At 37.9% G+C, this 24,497-nt stretch overlaps 1 protein-coding gene across 1 annotated transcript in view; it reads left to right on the plus strand.

Annotated features, from left to right (window-relative positions):
- The window catches only part of THSD7A (thrombospondin type 1 domain containing 7A), a 351,382-nt gene that overhangs the window by 278,385 nt on the left and 48,500 nt on the right, over positions 1 to 24,497 (plus strand). Inside the window, exons 10-13 of the mRNA XM_053926733.1 lie at positions 631 to 763; positions 1,982 to 2,085; positions 17,881 to 18,075; positions 19,571 to 19,834. Coding sequence (XP_053782708.1) covers positions 631 to 763; positions 1,982 to 2,085; positions 17,881 to 18,075; positions 19,571 to 19,834 — 696 coding nt within the window. The remainder of the gene's footprint in view (positions 1 to 630; positions 764 to 1,981; positions 2,086 to 17,880; positions 18,076 to 19,570; positions 19,835 to 24,497) is intronic.

The following is a 24,497-nucleotide window of genomic DNA, read 5'->3' on the forward strand; positions in this document are numbered from 1 at the left end:
TATTGCTATTTCAAATGTTTCTTTAAAAATTCTGCCTCTACAAAATGACTTTCATTTCACTCCTTATAGCCCTGATGTTTGGAATGTGGCCTGAATGGAAGATCTCAGGCCGTTTAACATGAGTAATAAATGACTAGAATAATTTATGAGTTATGCATTTCAAATCAAGTGAATAACAAAGGGAGAAAATTTCACATTAAAACAAGGACTGTAGTCTCCTAAGAAGGATTCATTAGATGTGTATGAGTCCCATGTGGTAAGCAGGGCTATGTGAAGTGGCAGGAAAATAAACTGAAGGTACAGGAAAATAAATTAATTAGAATTGTCATATTTCTCAAGGGGAACGGAATATACAAAAGAGCAATTACTTTGCAACTGTGCATTAGGAAGGCTAGTTAACTATGGAACTGTTTTCTTCATTCTTCGCATTTTTAAATATAAATTGATTGAGTTTTCAATATAAGTGGTCTTTGGGAGAATTTAGGAAATGATTAGACTAGATGAGGGCTCTTATTCAGGGATGTCAAATCACATGTAGCTAGAGGCAATGTAATTTCTCCACACAGGATGGTCTTTGGAGATTCTTTTATTAGTGCAGAGTACAGAGGTTAAAAAGCTGCCTCATTCTAGGGGATTCCGGAATCAAGAAGCAGTCTCGGCACCGGGTCATCATTCAGCTGCCGGCCAACGGGGGCAGGGACTGCTCGGACCCTCTCTATGAAGAGAAGGCCTGCGAGGCCCCTCAGATGTGCCAAAGCTACAGGTAAGAAAGTTAAAGGAAAAGCAGGTAACCAATGCACCGAGCAAAGTACTTCAGGTCCACCCCATCCTGCAGGCTCAGTGGAATTTGGGATGTTTTTGGCTGAATGTGTGATCTCGTGCCTTTTTGAAAGAGCTGTTCTTCTACTAAAATTATCTCCAGAGAGACAATTACTTGTATAAATTTCCAGTCTGTATTATTAGCTCCCAAAGTTAGGGAAAATTTCTTATGTTGACATAAACTACAAGGAATGCAGAAAAGTTGTTAATAATTATGAAACACATGTTTTAGGAGGCAATTCTTTTTCCTTTGAGGAATAACCTAAGCATTCCTCTCTTGGCTCCATAGAGCTCTTGTTCCTCCTAAAGGCTGGCATTCTAGCTGCTGAAATGCATCTTTATCTCAATGATGCTAGTAAGATGATTGTTCTATTCATTTTGGGCCACCTCAAAGAAAATTAAAGTTATTAAAGCTCTCTATCATCATCTTGATAAATATTAGAGAAGTTTTTCTTCAGAATTATTAAAAGAAATTTCCTGATTGAAACTTGATGTAGTACATAATTGCAGTTCCAACAACAGATACAATATTATGGCATCAATTGATGGAATGTGTGATCACAAAATAGCAATTTAAGGTGAAATTGATGGCAGATTTGCCATCTTAACTTGTATCAATCTATATTTAATTCTGAGATGACAAATAGAATAATTGCATGTTTACACTATAAACACTGAGAACTATTAGACCAAATGTACTTATTTGATGGATTTGTTTTAGTAAAGTGTATTATAATTGCAGTTTCTGAGTTACCGCTGCAATGCTAACGGAAAGAGCACTATACAAGAGGCTCATCACATGAATGCAGTTTTATAACTTGAATAGAAAGTATATATACCTTAATTAAACAAAATTCATCACTCTGGTACCATCTGGTACATCTGCTGGTAGTCCTAATCATTGAAAAGGCTAAATGCTCTCTGTAGTGTTTATTCTTACAGAACTCGACCATGGTGACCTGTATCCACTGCCATAGAGAGTACTTTTATATTTTATGCTGCCTATTCTAATGTCTTGGAGATCTAAGTTAAATTTAGGTAGGACTGAGCATAATCAAATCTCTGTTGGCAGTGGTCAAAGTCACGTTTCCATGTCACCATATCTCTGATTTGCCTGGCATTTTTGCTTCCTCTGCATGAGGTTTCTTTGCTTTTCTTGTAGGTGGAAGACACACAAATGGCGCAGGTGCCAGTTAGTCCCTTGGAGCGTGCAGCAGGACAGCCCTGGGGCACAGGAAGGTTGTGGGCCCGGACGACAGGCAAGAGGTGGGAGGCCTCATTCTCCGTCTGCAGTTGATTTGCTCTTCATTTCTTCAGCATCTCTAACTCCACCACCACGATGGGGAGTTTGTTGTTTAGATGCCATGCCTAGCCTACAGAGCAGAGCAGACACAAATGTGTTCACCATTCATGCTACCTGACCCCAGAACGTGGACACTTGTTTTTTCTCAACTGTGTCCTTTGCTCTTTGACATTAGCCCATAATTTCTCTGCTTGAGTTTTTCCTCCCTGATATCTAGGAGATAATCAGACGAAGCTCTTAAGAGTGCTATGACATAGATTGTGCACTACAGCTTGTTGCTGTTGTTAGCTTTTGGATTGTGGAATTCCATGACACTTTTGCTTGTCACCTTAACAATCAATAAGATCCTTACATCCTTGCCCATCTGCATTATACATGTGTATGCATATAATATAATATAATTGGTTAACTTTCTCAGAAATTCTCAGCAAAGGCATCCATAACATTGCCACAGCAATCGCTGATTCTGTTCATAGGCAGTACTGATTTCTGCATGCAGATTTACGAACTCAGAACCTGCCGTGCTTGAGCTGCAGTCTGTCTGCACTGCTAGATATATGGGGTCCCGCAGAAATGCACGATTGGAAATGTTTCCAACTTGCAGTATTATTCATTGGGCATTATAAATAATACTTGCATTTTAGCTTTGGAACATGGTATTTATGCATGTAGCAAAGCCAGTGTTTAAAGTGTACACGATTGTTTTTACTCGTATGACTTTTAGCATGTAGTTCCTACCTACCTAAAATGTAGCTGAATATACAATTTAAATCACAATCACCACCTCTCTTTGATTCATAAAAACATGTTTGCACCCTCATTTGTAGTTATATATTTAATGATGATGCACAAGTGTGAACATACAGAATAGAATTCCAGCTTTTGGTGCTGTGACCTGAAACCCCCTTTTCTTTACAATGTGAAGATTTTAGCCCTAATGTGAGAAAAAGAGCTACTTTTTAATAAAAATGTTCTGTTTTTTTTAATCATCCTTTTAAAAGTCTTTACCTGAAACATAAAATTTAGTTTGCAAATAATATTAACTACCTAGTGAGTTTTATGATATTACTTTATATACTTAATTTTCATTATGTTTACTCCACCATCAGCTTTAGCTAAAGATTACCAGTATTATTTTACAGCTATAGAGACTTAGGTACATATTTAGAATTCAAAGTCATTCTCCCCATTTAAAACCATTTATCAAGAAGTTGAGTGATACGAGGTCTTCTTGTCTTGCTCTCCTAAATCCTCCTTAAATCAAGCAGACATCTGCATGCCATGTACATGCTACGTGGAGTTTATAATGAAAACAGGTATGAGTTTGGGAATCAGGAAGTACAAGTTTTAGTCCTTGTTTTTTCGCTAATGCAGTGTGAGTTTTATTCATTACTTCACCTTTCTGGGTCTCAGTTTATTTAGGTGAAAAAAAGGATAAGAGGTTTGGACCAAATGATCTTTTAGGATTATTCCAATTTTCATATTCTACAACCTCTACACAGAAAATAGCCACGGATCCAAGTCTGAAAGGAAATTAGGTAAAAAAAAAAAATGAAAGCTGCATTTTTATAGACTACCACAGGAGGAAATCTGAGATGGTAGAAACTGCTTCAGTAGCAAACTTTTTTACTTAACAACTGCAGAATCTTGGGTTGTTTATTTCCTCCCTCTGAGGCTAAGAATATAATGATTCTCACAGTGCTTCACACGTATTAAATCTTTAAATGTTAAATCCTTCCCCCTTCCTGTTAGATCGTGGCCCCAATGAATGCCTACATAAGTCATAGTAGGCCTAAAAGCAACAATAGTAACACAGACCTTTTGTATTTTCGACACAAAGTCTGTACGAAGACTGTTTTTTCTGTGATTGCTAGTAATCTTCTCATTTCCAAATCTGAAGACTTCTGTTCATTCCTCACCCTGGGTGACTACTTTGTAGTGTCTAATACCGAGAGCCACTCTCTTGGGGAAAAGCAGTCTTTGGCTTCCTCAATGCCACTGTCTCCTGCATTTCTGACTCTTTTACTCCTGGTTTCCTGTTACTGGTTCCTCCTCCTCTGCCTGTACTTCAACACTGATTTCTGATCTTGGAACACTTGTCAGACAACTGACTCTATCTTAGCACTCTTTTCAACTTCCAGGCTATCTGAAAAGAGAAAGTCATTTCTGCATAAATATACTAAGAGCCCACTTAAATTCCATATGAAGGTAATCTTTCTTGCCTTGCTAAATTAAAGATTTTGGGGGGATGAGTCTGTGAGGATGTTGCTGCATGGAATGTCTGAGATTTTCCTGCCAATGTTTTCCTCTAGGACTTTTATGGTCTTACGACTTATATTTAAGTCATTTATCCACCTTGAGTTTATTTTTGTGTATGGTGTAAGTTGGTGATCGAATTTCATTTTTGTTTTGCATGTAGCTGTCCAGGTCTCCCAACACCATTTGTTGAAAAGGCTATTTTTGCTCCATTTTATGTTCCTGCCTCCTTTGTCAAATATTAATTGACCATAGAGATTTGGGTTTATTTCTGGGCTCTCTGTTCTGTTCCATTGGTCTATGTGCCTGTTTTTATGCCAGGACCAGGCTGTTTTGATTACAATGGCCTTGTAATACAGTTTGATATCAGGTATTGTGATCCCTCCTGCTTTGTTTTTCTTTCTCAAAATTGCTGCAGCTATTCGGGGTCATTTATGGTTCCATATAAATTTCTGAAATGTTTGTTCTATATCTGTGAAATATGTCATGGGTACTTTAATAGGGATTGCATTGAATCTATAGATCACTTTGGGTAGTATGGCCATTTTGATGATGTTAATTCTTCCAATCCATGAGCATGGTACATGCTTCCATTTGTTTGTGTCTTCCTTAAATTTTCTTCAATGTTGTGTAGTTTTCTGAGTATAGGTCTTTTACCTCTTTGGTTAGGTTTATTCCTAGCCACTTTATTTTTCTTGTTGCTATATCAATTAGGATTTTTTTTCCTGATTTCTGCTTCTGATGTGTCATTGTTTGTGTACAAGAATGCCTTTGATTTCTGAGTATTGACTTTGCATCCAGCTGTTTTGCCAAATTCATTTATTAGGTCGAGTAGTTTTTTGGTGGAGTCCATAGGATTTTCCATGTATACTATCATGTCATCTGCAAACAATGACAGTTTTGTTTCCTCCTTTCCAATTTGGGTGTCTTTTATTTCTTTTTCTTGTCTCATTGCTGTGGCTAAAAACTATGGTACATTTATACAATGGAATTCTACACAGCAGAGAGAAAGAAGGAGCTTATACCCTTTGCAAACAGCATGGATGGAACTGGAGAGCATTATGCTAAGTGAAATAAGCCAGGCAGTGAGGGACAAATACCATATGATCTCATCTTTAACTAGAGCATAATCAACAGAAGAAAAAAGCAAACAAAATATAACCAGAGACACTGAAGTTAAGAACAATCTAACCATAGCCAGAGGGGAGGGGGGAAGGGATAGTGTGGAGAAGGGTTTTCAGGAACTACTATAAAGGACACATGGACAAAACCAAGGGAGAGGGTGGAAGCAGGGGAGGGAGGTGGGTTTTGCTGGGGTGGGGTAGAGAGGTGGGGAGAAAATAGAGACAACTATAATTGAACAACAATAAAATAATTTAAAAATTGAAAAAAAAACATAATATATTTTTTTAAATTAAAGATTTTTTTCCTTAGTGCCTGTATCTGTACAGAAACATGAAGTGGGGAGAATCAAGGGTGTAGAAATATGTTTTGCAAATGGCCAAAAGGCAACATTTTGTTCCCTTGATCCATCACTGTGGTCAGCACTCTGCATGATAGACCTGTCAGATTCTTGCTATTTTCATCTTTGTTTTTATCCAGTCAGAGGCTTAAAAAGTGCCAACTAGTGCTGCTTTTTAATGATTGAAATAACTGTGTAGTAAGGATTTGCATCAATCAGCAAAGACGATAGAGAAGCTACCCCCATCCTCTCTCATATACCCAATTTTCTAATGCTAGTCACTCATTCAAACGTGATTTCATTCAGAAGACTGTATGGAAAGAGCCATGTGTGTCAGGAAAGAATGCAGGGGTGCCAACCAGGGAGCTTAGCTTTGTTAGGGAAACTGCATCACTGACAACATTATCTAACATGTAGGAGTTCAAGACTGAAACCGATCCATTGCAAAAGCAATAATTTGAAGCTAAAGAGCTTAAGAAAGACCTAACAGATGAGCTTGGACTTGACTTGTACCATAATATTAGAATTAGTAGAAAACAAAAAAGAATACAAAATAAGATCAATTCTATAAGCTAAGCATTTGAGGTAAGAAAAATAAAAACATTAAATGTGTTCACAGAAAAAATGGATAGATTGAACTCTGAAGCTCTGAAGATGTGAGCTAGAGCCTGAGGCGATTTCATAGAAGGCTATAAATGTCAGGATCAGTATTTTAGACCTTGTTCAATAAATAGTAGGAGCAAGCACCTGATGAAAGTGGTGGTTTATCTGTTAGCGTGTACAGAATAAATTAGGGTGATACGAAGCATGGGACTAGATGCCAGCTAGTTCACTATTGTAGCAATTCAAGGATTTAGTAATAGGGTCTCATGAACCACAGTGGTGGGAATGGGCAAAAATAAGTGGATTTTCAACATTCTATAGAGGAAAATAATTTTAGGACTTACTGACAGGCAATAGTAGCAGAACTAGAAATAAACAAGTCAAAGATGACCATATGATTCTTAACTCTAATACTTATAGCTTAAGAATAGTTATAAAAATGGTGAAAATTCTTGGGTCTGTAAGTAGAGCTAATTTTATAAAGTATATTTTTCATATTGTGCATTAGAGGTGACAGCAGTGGAGCCAATTAAAAATATCCAAGTATGCATTTGAAATACAGCTATAGACATAGCTTAGGACAGAAGATAGTAATTTGGGTAAAATTACCAGAAAGAGCTTTGACGAAGCCATAGATAACCTAAGAGCTCTAGAATATATTGTGTGCAGAGGGAAACATGGTTATTGTATTTTACCATTAATAGGTTTTTCTCTATAACCTGTTTGCATGTGTATACTCTTTAAGCACTCCTTTTTACCTAAAGAACTTTAAATGGTATTAACTTTAAATTACTATTCCTTCCTGTGTCAGAAATGGCACTGCATGAACTAAAATATGAGAGCTAACTTTACCATTCTGTTATTCTAAAGGTTGACATTTCAATCCCATGGGTTTTATCCAACTATCAGTCTAGACCAGTGATCAGTAAACAGTGGCCTGTGCACCAAATCCAACCCACAGTCTGTTTCTCAATCCTTATAGTTTTATTGGAACATCACCACACCCATTTCCTTGCCTGTTGCCAGCGGCTGCCCTGATTATACAAGGCAAAGTCGAGCCCAGTCAGCCCTCCATGTCCATGTGCTCCACACCTGCAGATTCAACCAGCACAGATGGAAATTTTTTAAATACTGCATTGTTGCTGCTGTACACTATGTGGTCCTTTTTTTTTTTCTTGTCATTATTCCCTAAACAATACAGCATAACAACTATTTACATAGTGTTTACATTATAAGTAATCTGGAGATGATTTAAAGTACGTGGGAGGATGTATATAGGCTATGTGCAAATACTATGCCATTTTATATTAAGGGACTTGAGTCCTGGAATCAGTTCCCATGGATGCAGAGCGGTTACTGTAGTTGTTACAGAAACTGTATAGTCGACAAAAATATTTACTATCTGGCCCTTTACAGAATATGTATGCTGACCCCTGGTCTACATTCTGAAACCATATCATCCATAATATACTCACAGCTTCTAATAGTACTGAATAGTCATTACCCAATAGGGTTGGAAAATTCCTAAAGTTTATCTGGTCACTAGGGGGAAAGCTTTTTAATTCAATTCATCCACAATGGGACTCTTTTAGAGTTACGAGAGTAGTAGACTTTAGAGGCTGTCACAGTAGTAAAATATACACCTCTAGGATGGAATTGCTGCATTCTTTGGGGAATTTAGGAATAAAATTCTGGCACTAAAAATTTCAGTAATAAAAAAAATAAAAAGAGTTAAAGGTGAAACCAGATAATATGTAAGATAAGGAAGACAGGAGAGAATGCCCTCCTAATTCTCCTGTCTGGAAGACGATAAATCGCACCCAAGAACTGGATATCAGGAGTTAATTTACTAACTATGCCTAGAGAGGAAAGAACACGTGTGCTCATATAATATGCACGCACCTCTCAGCAGAACACTTACAAAGTCACCTGTTGTGATTCAGTTTTTCTCAAAAGACTTGAAACTTCCAATATAGTAGAAAATATTACACAAAGTTCTCTTTTACCAGTGTACTAGCCAACCATCCTAAGTCTTTTCTTATCCAGTCACCTGCACCTACCTACTTTTCACCACCTATTAACAATAAAGTGGCCATTATAGTCAGACTCTTATTTCTACTATCAATACTCCTAATAGCATAATTGTTCCAGTGGTAGGACCTATCTGTGGTGATGCATTTCAAAGGACTCGGAAAGCAGTTATGATCCCAGAGTCCAAGAAATAACCAGCTGGAATGGCTTACCATCTCCATACTAACACTCACGTTAAAGCAAATCAGTGAGACTCAGCCTTACCCTGAAAAAAAGCTAGAGTAACTCAGGTGTAAGAATATAGGAAGATTCTATTCCAAGTAAACAGAGTCTTGACCAAGTCTGTATTCTATGGATTTCAAAACTGTGTGAAAATACTTTCTGAACTATTATATTAGAACACAAAGTACTTTAAAAGAAATAGACTTCAGGAGTATCCTCCTGAAAAATGTGACAAATACAGAAGAATTTATGTGATTATTTATAACCAAATTCCTTTACATTGGTAAGGAAAAGTAAAATAATAATGAAGCAAAATTTTGTATCAATCATTCCTAGCATCAATGGTAATTTTTACCCAATTTTCTCTAAATTGGATATTGGCTATTCTGTTACTAACAGGATATTGTCCTTAAATTCACCAAGTGTGTCTATAGAAATATTAGAAATCTTAAAAATTAAAATAATTGCCTAAAACTTTGTGTTAATAGTTGTATTAGTCTACTTGGGCTGCTGTAACAAAATATTATAGACTAGGTGGCTTAAACAATAGAAATTCGTCTCTCATAGTTCTGGAGACTGAAAAGTCCAAGATCAAGGTGCTGGCCAATTTGGCTCCTGGTGAGATCTCTCTTCCTGGCTTGCTATGTCCTCACACGGTGGAAAGAAAGAGAGCAAGCCCTCTGGTCTTTTCTTATAAGGGGCACAATCCCATCATGGATGTCTGGCCCTCATGACCAAATAACCTCCTCTAAATATAATCACCTCCCAAAGACCACATCTCCAAGTATATCATATGGGAGGGCAGGGCCTCAACAGAGGAATCTGGGGGGACACAATTCAATCCATAGCAAAAATGAAGAATCAGTGTCTTTAAGTAAAATTCCTATCTCAATGTATAGAGCTGTACGTTTGTTTACATTAAGTATTCTCAGAAAGTTGTGAAAACAGGATAAGACTTGTTCTTTCTTAAGCCAGTTCAACCTTCCTGAGTATCATTCAGTACAATTCATTATTTTTAAAACAAATGTTTATTGAAAACATACCACACGTTTCGTGTTACCTACATGGTACTGAGCCTAGCCTATTGAGAGAATAAAAGTATATAATAAATGGAAGCACATGGCTTCCCTGTATTTCTCATGGTAGGAAGTGTACTATAGATATCCATGATTCAGATGACTCATGAAAAGCGGCAGTAAGTAAAATCCGTGTGTTTGGGGAACAGTATATTGACCAGTTTGCCTAGGATTTCTTTGAGTGGGTTGGAGACAAGGGCCACACTCTGGAAGATTTGAATACCAGGAGGAGGAGGAGGTGGAACCAGAGGAGGACTTTTTCAATAGGAAAACAGAAGTAGTGAAGAATCTTGGCAAAGCTTTGGATATGGGCAATGGTGTATTACAGGAAATTTTATCTAATGGTATAAGAACTTAAAAGAGAGAGGAAAGATGTTATTTTAAAGAAGGAATTGACAGGCCCTGGCTGGTGTGGCTCAGTGGATTGGACATCATCCCACAAACCAAAAGGTTGTCGGTTTGATTACCAGTCAGGGCACACGCCTGGACTACAGGCCAGGTCCTCACTTGGGGACATGAGAGAGACAACCAATTAATGTTTCTCTCCCTCTCTTTCTCACTCTCTCTAAAAATAAATAAATAAATAACATCTTTTAAAAAATAAATAAGAAATTGACAGGATTTGGCAATTTTTAAACTTGAATCATCCTTGCATATTATACGGAAATTTTAGAGGGCCTTCAGCATAGCCATCTTTCCTATAGTGGTGTCAATAAAAGGAATACAAGTAACATGAAATTATGTCCACATTCTATTTAATTTTTAAGTGAATAGACAGCTTATATTTGCTTCATACTATTTAAGTCACTAGGTATGAGGTTTGACTAGAAATGTCATCTCTACTGTCTTTTTTCTCTGCTCACATTTCTGTAGTTTGGATGGCATTTAGAAGGCTAAATTATGGGTTGGTCAGTGAGTATGTCATTGAAACTTACATTTAAAAGTTAATGCTAGAGTTACTATTGTATTGCATTAAAATAAAATATATGGCTCATAATAATGACAATTTACTTTTTTTTTTGCTTTATGACTTCCCTAAGGGACAATATCAATCACTACTTAATATCAATCTATACTTAAAAATGTATATGTATTTTTTCCAGTGTTTATTACTTAGTGATGCATTTATAACCAAGGGTATCATACAAAAATATTGTAGATTAGTTGCTGAGACTTCTACAAACAACTTCATATTTGCTTTTGCTGAATTTTCATGCTGTCCTCACGCTATCTCCTGACCAGTGTACTTTTTATAAGTAAGATGAAACTAGAACTAATAATCCCCAGAGTCACCCCTGACTGTCCTTATCCCCCAGCCCCTCTGTACCCTTCCTGCCAATGAATGTCCATCATCATATTGACCCATCAGTAAATCTGACATCAGCCTCTTCATGTGGAGCGAGCATAATGCAGATGTATCCCCAAATCTAGACCACAAGAAAGAAAGAGAAGAACTTTAATTGTTTGCCTCACATGGCAGGGACCCATCTCCCCCCGTATCACTTATTGATTAATAAGGTTATAAAAGTAAAGTACAGAAAGAAAAGAGGGAGTTTCAATTCTCCCTCTATCAAAATTAAATCTAAATAAGTTTGTAGAATGTGAGATATAAATATTTAACTACAATTTATGCTGTAATTTTTTTGGTGAACAAATATGATTAAATCTCATGCTTTAATTAAGTGGCTTAAACTATATTGACACCCTGGTCAGTACTCCTTTGCTTAAATTCTGGTCCACTTTGTTCTTTTTAAATGATTGCATTTTAGAGGCAGTATTGAGGTTATGCCCAGAATATAAGGGCCAGTTTATCCCAGTGGCTCCCATTAATCTGTTAACGTATAGAGATTGTTATGCAACAGGAAGAAAAGGAGCAGATGTGGAAAATGAACTAGGTAGAAAGGAACAAAAGAGCTTGTCAAAAGAGTAGACATCATTTTTAAAACCATATTTCAGCTAAAGCATCTATTAGTTACCACCCAATAATGTTTACATGCTTCATTGATATAAACTATTATTTTAAGCTTCTAATTTTTCTATCATTAAATTATTTCCTCTAATTTTTTATGAATATTAGCATCCTAGTTGATTCGGGGACTTTGGTTTTGTTGCTGTCTCTATGAGAGCCCCGTCATAAAATGATCATTAGCATTTCCTAATTTTTAAGTGGCTCATAAAATCAGCTTGACACTGTAATGTGTCTGCGATGGTCCCTCAATGCTCCATTTGTTGTCCCACAGTTAGTGAGCCTTCCCCGCTCCCACTGGGGGACCTGGCTAGCTGCTCCGCTGGGAGCTGATTATCATTTCCTAGTACCTCCTGATACAAGGACTTTCACATATATTATGAGCATCAGTGAATCTGGGAATCATTGTAACTAATCAGGATAAAATTTTTTTAAAGCACATTTTTCCCTTTCTACCAGAGTTACAGTCACAACTTATAATTAGGAATTGTAATTTGGCAAACTTGCCAGTGAAAATCTCTTTTCCACAGAGAAAGAGGAGGATCATTATATCCACCTAGTAAACAACCAGAGCCCTATTGCATTATTTATGGGTTTGGTCTTCTAAGCACAATTAGGTCTCTTGGTAACTAACTCCTGTTCACATTAAGCCTTTTCTTTTTCATTTCTACATGATTCATTCTCACCATTGCCATTTTCTCAAAACACTATAGGAAAAACCTCTCCTTTAATCACTCGATCACCTAGATGCTGTTGCTGTGGGATAAACCACGTTACTATTGCTCAATTTAATAAATCAGGTCTCAGAGCTTCCTGAAATCCTTGTTACGTATACCCCAATGGCTTTCACTGCTCTAGGGCGTTGATCTTATTCTGGTCCTAGTAATGAACTTCTGTGCGCACATTTTAGGTCTAGTCATTTATTTCACCTTGATTATTCAAACGAAATGATGACCTGGTCTGGCCTACTGAAGGGTAATCCCGTGGACCAATAGCACTTGTCCTTTTCTTGCATCCTGAATAATAAGGGAGCATCATTACTTTTTGTGAAAATGAAGAGGAGCAACTACATTTGAATTCTATTAGATTTACTTCACAGCTGCTTTGGTAGCCTTCCATTTACATGCTCATATAGGCACAACACTGATAGCCATGTCCTTGCTGCCCAAACCAACGTTACCGATTCCCTTTCATCCCAGGAACCGTTGTGATTCTCTTCTTTAAAGTATAGCACAGAATTCAAGTTACACAAAAACATTCTGGAACAGACGCTCCTCATTCTACTTATTAATCTTTTAAAACTTAAGTTTATGGGAAATCTCGGTAATACACAAAAGTGAAAAATAATGAGTACTTAGTAGTGTAGTCATCACTCCCTCACCCTTGACAGTCTTTAACATGTTGCAGTTCTTGGTCGTCCTGACACTCCACACACTTAAAAAGATTTTGCTGGTATATTTTAAGGCAACTTCCAGATAAGATGTATATCATCTATAAATTATTTTTTAAACGTGACACTATTATTATAGCACTAAGCAAAATTAACAATAGTTCTGTACTATCATCTCATATTTAGACCATGCTTAATTGCCCCCCGTTGTCTCAGAAATACCTGTTTGCCATCAATCTGTTTAAATCGGGGTTCGTGAAGTTTTCCACTTTGCATTTGGTTAGAATATTTCTTAGGTCACTTAGAAACTAACAGTTCTGTCTCTGTTTTTCAGAGCATTTCTTCATTTACAAAAATGGCTTTCTTATTTATTTTTCCAACAAATCCTCAGTGTTGACGGGCTGAGCTTGCCTGCCTTGATTCATGTGTAACCCACCAGTCAGTCGCATGGATGGCTCCCTGGCTTTCAGCCTGCTGGAAGCAGCCTTGCCGTGTGACGCTCAGATACAAATTGTTGGGCCTGGGTGTGCTGTCCCTCTCAAGAACATGCCCGCCCCTGCCTTTCTCTCCCCCTCTGACTCCTCCCCAGGCACGTTACCTTTGCCTTTCCCTCTCCAAAGCGCCAAGGGCCCTTCTTCTGCCTCTCTTAGCTTTTTTCGGGAACCTACACAGCCCAGCTGGTTTGCTTCTTCCTTTTTTTCAAAGATTATATTTCTTTATTTTTAGAGAGAGGGAAAGGGAATGATAAAGAGAGGGAGAGAAACATTGAGCTGTGAGAGAGAAACATCAATCAGTTGCCTCTCACACACCCCCAACCAGAGACCTGGCCCACAACCCAGGCATGTGCCCTGACCAGGAATCAAACTGGTGACTTTTTGGTTTGCAAGTCAACACCCAACCCACCGAGCCACACCAGTCAGGGCTGGCTCACTGCTACTATCTCTGTCACTTTTTAAATAAGCTTTTTCTTGTAGTTTGAAAACACATTGCTATGCCTCAAAAAGTAAACTAAAATGATCAATAAAATAAATGGATATAATCAACAGAGAATTAAATATGGAATTTTACTTTACGATAATTATTTGATATGTGCTAACCTCACACTAAGAAACTTTCATGGTGAATTATTCATAAGACAGCATGGGTTTTGGCCCATCTTTCTGCAAAGACCTCAGCCCCAAAGAGCACTTGCATAATCATTGTCCACAAGGTATGTGTGCTCCACCTGTAAGTGCAGATATAATTGACTGAGTATATGGAACAGTTTGATGTGCTAGGAAACCATGCTTAGTGTGAGGAATCCTTTCTGCTGTTAAAAGCACCCTGTTTTTACTGCCTTAGATGTGATTTTTAAGATTTATAAAGTTGGGACCAGATGGCTTCCTTTCCAAACATTTATATATTTTTCAGCCCAATAGCAGGAAGCTCATTTCAGATCGCATTCTTGTGTTAGAATTGTTGCATTTCCTCTCAATCAGAATAGAAACAAGTTGAGATGTGTGATAAGTTTTCAATACACTGTACAAACGGTGGTGTTGCTACTTGTTTGCATAACATTGCATGAGTGATTCATTCAAAGTACACTGTCTAAAATCTCAGATATCGGGAGTGGAGGGCTGAGTGAGTTTTAGAACAGATATGGGAATTTTGCACATTTTTTTCTTTTCAACTCGTGAAAATACTATAGATTTTATGCACTGCAGGTATGTAGGGAAAAGGACTTTAGATTTATATAAATAGGATAGAGCTGCACAAAATTAATTTGCTTCTGGAATGGTGTTAGCAATGGTTTTATTTATTTATTTATTTTGATATTACTTAATGTGATGAGAGTCGGAGCAATAGTGAAAGACACTTTTTAAGAAAAAACCTTTAGAGAGAGAACCTTCATGGAGATTCTACGGTGATTTCCTGTAGGTTCCTCTAAAGATTTATAATCAGGTGTCTGTTTCAGAGTATATAGAAGTAGTCTTATTTTAAGGAACCCAAATTTAGTTTTATAATTTTCTTTTGGTTATAAACAGTGTGACCTGCTTCAAAGCTTAGAGTTCTAATGTGATCAAACTCTTATTTTCCAAATTTATCATTCTTGGGGTTCCTACCTATCCCGATTAGCAAAAAGTCTGATTTCTTCCTCTTTACAGCCCTTCCTCTTGAGCCTCCTTGGAGCGACTTTGCCCACAAACCACCAGAGCTTGCTAAGTTTGAAGTGTTTAAGGGGTCAACCCTGCTTCCGCAGGTGTAGCAAGAACTGCAAAGTCACACCAGCTCATGAACATACCACATTCTGGGAATTGCTCCTACACCAATCCACAGACAACATTCTTCCATATGATATGAATACCCCTTTTGGTTCACTCCTTGAACAGGTCTCCTGGAGCTTCCTCAGCTCATTACCACAGGTTCAGTCATTTTTTCTCAAAGCTTGGCACAGTGCCAGGGTGATTTGGCACCAAAGGACTTTCCATTTTAGCCACAAGTGTCAACCAGGCCCTTCTTTGAGTCTTCATTACTCAAACCTAGCAGGTCTTCAACTTGAATGTGCATAAGGAAATATGAGCAGCTTGAAAAAAATGCGTATTCCTTGACCCCACACACGCAATTCTCCTTCAGGGGCTCTGGAATGAATCCAATTAAAATGTTATTTTAATAGCATTCCAGGTGTTGCTGATGCAAGTGCAGATATATTACCTACTAGAGCAATGTTCTCAATCCACTGATACATGTTTGAATTATTTGGGAACTTTAAAAAGATGTTAATGGTCCTGGCACAGTGGATCAAGTGCTGGCCTGTGAACCAAAGGGTCACTGGTTTGATTCCCAGTCAGGGCACATGCCTGCATTGTGGGCTAGGTCCCCAGTGGGGGGCATGCAAGAGGCAACCACATGTTGATGTTTCTCTCCCTATCCTTCTCCTTCTCTTTCTCCCTCCCTTCCCCTCTCTCAAAAAATAAATAAATAAAATCTTTTAAAAATAAATAAATTAAAAGATGCTAATGCCCAGGACCCTGTCCTCTATCAATTAAATCAGAATGGTGTGGACATTTTCCAAAAGCTGTCCTGGTTGTTTTAATTGCAGCCTGATTCGAAACCCATCCTGATTTGAGGTCCTATTACCTTAGACTGGAATGATCAACACAGATCACCAAGCAGTTCCTCTCCCAAGTAGGGAGAGTCTCTTTGCGGCACTTAATGTTTTTCCTGTCACATAACCTTCATAAAGGCCACTACTGTGCACTCCCCCAGGTTTTCATGTCTTCAAAATTCAGGGACCCTTGTTTTCTTTTGTTTTGTTTTGTTTTTCTTTTTTTCTTCCATAAAATTGGCTCTTCCAGGGTTGTGAATACTACATGAAGAGATATCTATAGCTAAGAAATAGGTGAGTATTCACCTACATTTCTGCAATTATGTAACTTTTCCAGTAGCAGTTGCAACAACCTGTGTTCACCTGCGCAGAGAAGGCCTTCCCTTGCTAGAATTGCTACAACCTTATACACACCTCAGCACACAGCCCTACACTACTAGCTGTCAGTCTTACTGTACAGATTCGGAGAGCGTTGTCTAACCTGGGGCCTTCTGTGTCCTCACTGTAATTTGGGATCAAAATGCCAGGCCCCTTCACCTTAGCTCCATCCTGACAGAATCCTGAGCAGGGCAGAGATCAGCCATTTCACCTTGGACCATAAACCTGAATGGACCATGGAAAGCAGGCTGACTAAGGCCATTGAAGCTCGTTCAATAAAGGCTTAACTTTAGGACCAAGATATAAATGTTTCATCTGCCTCCTCAATAAATGAATGAATTATTTTAAAACCAACAGGGAAGATGGCAGCGGGAGAGAGGGGATTTTAAACATCACCTGCTCTTTCTAAGTCCTCTTTACTGTAAAGCAATTGTACATCTATGTTGAATAAGTCATGAGACTGTGACATGGTTTATAGAAATCAGTAAAGCAACTCCTAATATATATAGGAATGAAAATTATTTGATGATTTTAAGAGTCCATATGTAGTTGTGGAGATATCAATTATAATATGATAGATTAAGGTTGCTGAAAGTTTTTTTTTTTTAATTTTTGGTTAACATTTGTGCACATGAAGAAGTTTTAGCCAGAGGGAGTGGGGGACTTTGGCACTGCCCTCCCCATTAACCACTTGAGAGCCATCCCAAAAAACTTCCAATGTAAAAAATAAAATAAAAAATAAAACTTATGCAAGTGCAGCTTCAAGACAAACTCCATAAGCACCCGAGTCCCACCCAAACCTTCCAGCCAATTTGCAGCCCCTGAGGCCCTCCCGTGCAGGAGCCCTGCAGTGGCTCGTGATGTGCGAAGGATTGTTAGAGGTGCGCAGTGTCTCCCCGCGCCTCTATGAGGAGCCCGTGTTCAACGTAAACTATCATCACCACCCATGTATTATTCATTTGTCTCTTAAATAATTCATTTCTAAATATACTCCACATGTGACTTGAAATTCTTAATAGCATGTAATAAAAATGGCTAAATGCCAAGTGTGTGTGCTTTTTTTGTGTCATCAAAGCCACTGGGGTTATCTGTGATTTTTTTTTAATCTACACCATCAGTTTAATGACTACTGTTTAATGATTATTAGAAACACTCCTACTAGTTTTCTGCTGAAAATAAAGAATTAAAAGAGGATTCCTCTGACTGCTTAAGAAAATGTTAATTCCTAAATTGTAGAGTAATTACAGACATTCCGACTTGCTCTAAAGAGCTCTGTGCTTTTCCTTCAGCCATCTCTTGTCGAAGGCAAGATGGAGGACAGGCTGGCATCCAGGAATGCCTCCGGTATGCCGGCCCCGTGCCAGCCCTCACCCAAGCCTGCCAGGTCCCCTGCCAAGATGACTGTCAGTTCACCAGCTGGTCCAAGTTTTCTTCATGCAATGGAGACTGTGGTGCAGTTAGGACCAGAAAGCGCACTATTGTTGGTAAGAATAATTCATTGGAATGCCAAACTCAACACCTGTCAAGGTAAAAAAACAAAAAAAGTCAGACCAAGAAAGTTCCGACAATGTATCTGGAAAATGCGTGGGTATGCCTTATTGTTGGTGTACTTATATATATATATGTATATGTACATATATTGTGTATATATAAGTATGCCAACAATGAGTCAGTGGATTCGAATGTGTGTTTTAATGTAAGTTGGCAGGGCAGACACATTGTGCAATGTTGGTACAAAGGAAAAGTAACCTTGAAAATCAAACTCTGTCTTCCTATACAGTTCTTGGAAGGTTATCTTTGTTGTAAGTATGTACTTTTGGTGGATTGCCCACAGACTGTGCAGTGCTTGGAGAAGAGATTTTGGGGAGCAAGAGGAAAGGTTGCCGCTTCGTTTTCCTAACCCATGCTCACTGTCACAGCCCAGTTACCCTTCACACCCTAGAAGAAGACGATGGCATTAATTCCACATCTGAAAACTGCATTTTAAAAGGCAGTCACAGTGCCAAAAAAATGCAGTGACGTAAGGAGCAAGAACAGGAGCCATCATACTGAACTAAATCCTGGTGCATTCAAAAATACCCTCGGTTGGCGAAAGAAACTTAAAAATATTGGTGCTAGTAGACTCCTCATAATTTAAAAGTTATAAAATTAGCCACCTGTCATAATGAAAACTATATACCCTGGCTTATGCAATTTACAAATAAATATATGTGAAATATACATACCTAATGATGTTCAATATAATTAAAGAGTCTGTAATATATGACACTACTAGTAAATATAAATATATATGATTTAATTAAAATATTGATATATAATTTTTAAGCACATGTTACTGTTATACTTCAGGGTTTTATTTTAACAGAAAGCTTATTTACATTTATTTACAAATCACTTCTAATATTTTAGGCTAATATTAAATATCTTCATTTTGAATACTATGGATATTTCCTATATTAGTCACCAACTATGTCAAAATGGCTACTCTTCAGAAATGCTGAAAAATGCAAAATCGTAATCAGAAAGGAAAATGCAAAAATCTCATTTTCTGGACTGTAATCCTATGTAGTTCTATCATCTATTTGGAATTCACAGAAAAGCTGTGCAGCTCAGTGCGGCGACTGTCTCCCATTTCTCATCGAAAGGAGAGATGTATGCAGGCACCTCCAGCATCCCAGTCAGTGACAACACGTGATCTTTTGAGAGGATCTTAATCATTTTAAAGAATGCAGAACTCACCGCAACAGTGCCTAATATAATGGGCTATTTTTAAGTGAGAAAAAAATTTTTCACTATGCAAAGCACCTGACACTAACAAAAGCCTAGATGAAAAGCACTGTGGGTGAGAAAATAAATAGCACTTATTTATAGGCTGCTGTAGAATATGGCTAAAATGGAGAAAGGTAGTTCAGGAAAGGAGAAGACTTAGGGAGTGCTTAAAATTAATCATGATATTTTCCCACTTAAATTCCTCCACAGGAAAAAGTAAAAAGAAGGACAAATGTAAAAATTCTCATGTGTACCCTCTGATTGAGACTCAGTACTGCCCTTGTGACAAGTATAATGCACAGCCCGTGGGGAACTGGTCGGACTGCATTTTACCAGAGGGGAAAGTGGAAGTGCTGCTGGGAATGAAAGTGCAAGGAGACGTCAAGGAATGCGGTCAAGGCTATCGCTACCAAGCAATGGCATGCTACGATCAAAACGGCAGGCTCGTGGAAACGTCCAGATGTAACAGCCATGGTAATCCAGTTTTTCTTCACTGTTATACATTCCCTGCTTGGGAGGTGGAGGTAATTGCACATGTATGGGTATGGAGGGAGATAATGTAATATTATTTCAAAACTGAACACTATGGGGCACCAACCTGTACACATAACATTTATGTATAACAGGACGTGCAGTGGCACTTGTCTCATCCAAGAGTTGGCCACTGAGTCCCAAAGTTGGTAGACTTACGGGTAGGCAGAATGGTGCCAGCCACTCCCTTGGGGTTAAGAGTCTGTTGAATAGACCCAACCGTCCCCAACAGGTCTCTGTAAGAAAGAGAGGGAGGAGATTTCAACTGAATTTAATTTGAGAATAAAGTTTTAAACCAGACAAACTTTTAATAACCAAACTGACAAGATTGGCAATGTGCCTAAAATGTCAGCAAGTGTCAGAGAAGAAACACTGAAAGCCACAACTGGTGAAAACTCACAAATATGTTTATTGCTCATGTAGTTGAGATTGGCAAAAAAAAATACTCTTGGGAAACTGCACATTTTTTTTACTTCTAATCATAAATAAATAAATAAATAAATAGCTGAAAAACTGTGATGATAATTTAGTTTCCAAAAGTTCGTGAAGAGTGGCCATCTTTGGCCAGCATATGCAGTGAACTCTGTGGTTCTAAGTCTTAATATAGTCAGCCTTCACTATTGTTTCTCCATTACTCTTTTATTTCAATACAAGTGCCTTTTTATAATGGAATGAGATCAGTTTACCATGAGTCAGCATGAATCATAGAGGTTACATATTTGCAAATACTGGACAATGATCCTCCTACCTTCTTCATGGAGGTGACTTAAGGAAGTCAGTCGTGTTCAATTGCTAGGAGGGGGTTCCATGGCAGGCAACTTCTGGTCTTGCTGAAATAATTTCTGTTGGAATGGTGCTCCTCTAGTTTTATTCTATGGTTCAGAAAACATTATGAACTAATAGGACCATCTCACTTTTAAAAAACATCAGGGTATCATAGTGACACATTGATTGGAATCTCTTACACATGTTCTTACAAGGAAGTTTCAAAAAACCTTATCTTTTTATTAACCCTACCTCATAGTTCCTGTTTTATCAAAGTAGAGTGATATAAGTCCCAAAGTCTCCATGATATTGAAGCTCTAGATATAAGTATTTTTTCAGTTTAATATATGTGCATGCAAAGTTTAAGATTATTCCATATATCTAGGATAATAACTATAAAAGAAAAAGAGTTTATTGCTTATAATAGACACACTGTGAAAAGCATCTCTAAGAGTAACTGAGTATTTTATTCTCTATATCAAATAACACAGCTGCTATAAATTATATACTAGGAAAAATGCAAATGCACTTCTCATTCTGAGATGATATGATGATACCATATAAGATTGTAATTAGTCATTAAAATGTAAAATTGAAGATTACTTTAAAAATGTGTTTCTCCTGGAATGTAGCAGGTAGGTATTTGCTCACACTTAAAATTGTTATGCATAGTGAATCACCCAGATAATCATGTTTTTCACATAACCAGTGAGCTTGCGGAATGATTCCCATATATTCTCGCTTTTACCCTGATCTGTTAATGAGATGCAGGAGTGCTTCGGTAAGCCACTTAACAGTCAGTCTTCATTTCAGACAAAACTTTTAAAATATCCTGTGACTGTCACAAAAATGTTTGAGCAGATAAAAGTAAAAGGGCAAAAATAATTGAAGGGGGGGTAAAGGCAGTAGAGTTCCTAGCTTAGGATCGTCTATTGGAAGCAGGAAGAAAACAATACTGTATTCTGGAAGAAAAGTACATGTAGGAAAACGATGGGTCCTTGAGAGCACTGATCTTCGTGAGGGTTGTGAAAGGGTCTAAGATCCTTCCTAAGCGAACTGTTCCAGTTTAGTTCTTTGTGTCTGTCCAACATTATTCCTTCTTTATCAAATCTGACCTATGATGGATGTCCAATGGAATATTTTAGTGTTTACTAACTTATTTACTCAAAGAAAAGTCTGAGGAAATGGAATTTCTATTGCCCAATTCCTTTGGAAGTTATTACTTTTTAAACATGTTCTGTCAATTCTAAGGGTGTCAGCAAACTGCTATAAGTTTGGCCCTCTGTCCCAGGCACACACTAATTTGCAGTTTCTATGTCCACTACCCGCTCTCAGTCAAATCAGCTTTTCAGATGGATGGTAGAAATGCCATTTTTAAGTGGCTTTCAAGAAAAAGTCCCTTCCTACTTTCAGTGTAAGTGTGAAATTGCCCCCCACGAGTGTGTAGCACAGAGACACTACCCCCCTCTTCCTCAAGGGCCTTGGGCATTTCTATTTAATGTGTGTTGTCCGTCTGTGGGCCATATTATCATTTATTTTACTGATAAAACAATTCGACCTTCACCAGTTTAATTATATTATTTTAGGCCATTTCCCATGTAGTCTTTTTTTTTATGTCTTAACTTGAGGCATAATTCTATTATGTCTGGAATTCCTCATAATAGTAGACTCTGTATATTGAAAAGCGATACCCATACTCCAAAAATCAGATCTGAAAGTATAAATTGGGAACCACATAAATATTCATTCATCTTTATACAGGTATTAAACATAGTTCCTGCACAAATGGTGATACATAAATATATTTTTGGCATTTATTCTAAAAACATAATATAAATTGTATGCATTTCCTTTGGTATGAAATTTTTTGTAGTATCACTATAGCAACAGATTTTAAATCACACAGAAACCAAATCACACATTTTATACTCACTGTTAGAATACTTCAAGATCTTAGTTTATTGGTTTACTAGAAAGTTATTGAATGCCTAACCACATAGTACTAGGTACTTCTTAATCACTTAAAATTTCACAGAACAAGAGGTAGGATTTCTGAAACTTTTTTTTATTATATCACTTAACCTTGATATTTTAAAGAATCTTAGAGGTAACCAAGCTTATGCAAAGTACATGTATTGAAGATTTCCATTAAACAGGAGTGGTAGGATTTTACATGCTGCCCCCTCCACCTACCCTGCTGTCCCCAAGCCCCTTATCCTGCTCTTCACCTAGTATTTCTAAAGTATATGTCACTCTGTGACATAGCACATAACTTATCTTTTATGTATCTGATTTATGTTTTATCTCCTGTACACGAATATAGATTGATGAGGGTATTTTATTCACTGACGTAGCCCAAGCACCTAGAACAGTGGGTGCTCGATAAATATTTGGAGGATAAATGAACGAGGGAAGAGCTGGACAGAATTTTTGTAGTTGCATTTGATTCACAATTAGGCTTAGACACTTCCTTTCTCCCAGACTGTCCTTCTGTGTCAGCTTTCTGGGAAATAGACAGACCATTGAGAACAAATAAGATCTGCAGAATTAGAGCTACGCATGCCACAAACTTTCTGATACTTAACAAATATCTCTGCTTCTCTCTGCCTACTAAACGGGCGAAAAACTAATAGTCACACACCCACTTCACTGAATTAGTCCCATAATATCAACATTGGCAAGTCTCCCGACTGCCACTTAGAGCTTATTCACAATTGCCTGATCTGTACAACACTGAGTTTGGACAACGTCTTACCCTCTTGGCTTATGTTAATAACCGTGACAAATTGCATTTCCCAGCCTGTGTTTATACAACCTGTGCAAACCTGTGTTTCCCAACCTGTGTTGTTAATTGAGAGTGCGGGATGTTTATTTAAGTCTGTTTGTTCCCACTCACCTTTCCTTGAGAAAATAAGGAATAACATTTCCATTTGATTTATTTAAATGGGATACTTAGAAGTTGAAGTGGATAAAGTATAAAAATGCCAAACGGTCCAGTCTGGAGCTCCATGACCTGTGTAATTCACTTCACAACTTCCCTTCAGTCTTTACCCTCAGCAGATTTGTCTTTGCTGTTTCTCGTTGGCAGGTCATGCCATAGTGCACTGTCAATAAGTCCTCTAAAATTAAACTTAATTATATTTGTGATATTAATACCTGTTAATATCAAGTAAGCAGAAAGGCTTATCTCTTTCTTACCTTACGACTGCTTTTCCTGAACCCATGCTGTTTAATATGCATAGCTCTCCTAGCACCTAAAAGTAATATGTCTCTGTTGCCACCTATCGAATACTTGCCAACAGGGAGAGGCCATAAGGAAGCTAAAGAATCAGCTATTAGGTGAACTTGTCACCAAATGTTTTCTTGAAAGGCCAGATAGCAAATGTCTTAGGCTCTGCAGTCCAAAATGTCTCTGTCACAACTACACAACTCTGCCAGGATGGCATGAAAGCTGCTATAGACAATATGTGAGTGAATGGCACGGCTGTGTTCCAATAAAACTTTATTTGCAAAAACAAGCTGCCAGCCTGTGCTGTCATTTGCCAACTGGAATCTAAACTGTTGCTCTTCAGAACATGGTCCCCAGCCCAACAACATAAACACCACAGGGAAACCCTTGGAAATGCAGAAAGTCAGCCCATGTTGCAGACCTGCTGGGTCAGAATCTGCATTTAGACAAGATTCCCCGGGAGAGGGGTTCTCTTTCCCATCTGAAGTCTACTTCATTGGATCACGCAGACACTCACAGGGTTTGGTAGGGATCTTGAGGTGGAACCTTGGAGGGAAAGGCCTGTGGAGATCATCTCCTGTAGATCCTCAGTCTGATGCTGCCTGGGGCAAA

Source organism: Desmodus rotundus, chromosome 6 (assembly GCF_022682495.2).
Source record: "Desmodus rotundus isolate HL8 chromosome 6, HLdesRot8A.1, whole genome shotgun sequence".
Lineage (NCBI taxonomy): Eukaryota > Metazoa > Chordata > Mammalia > Chiroptera > Phyllostomidae > Desmodus > Desmodus rotundus.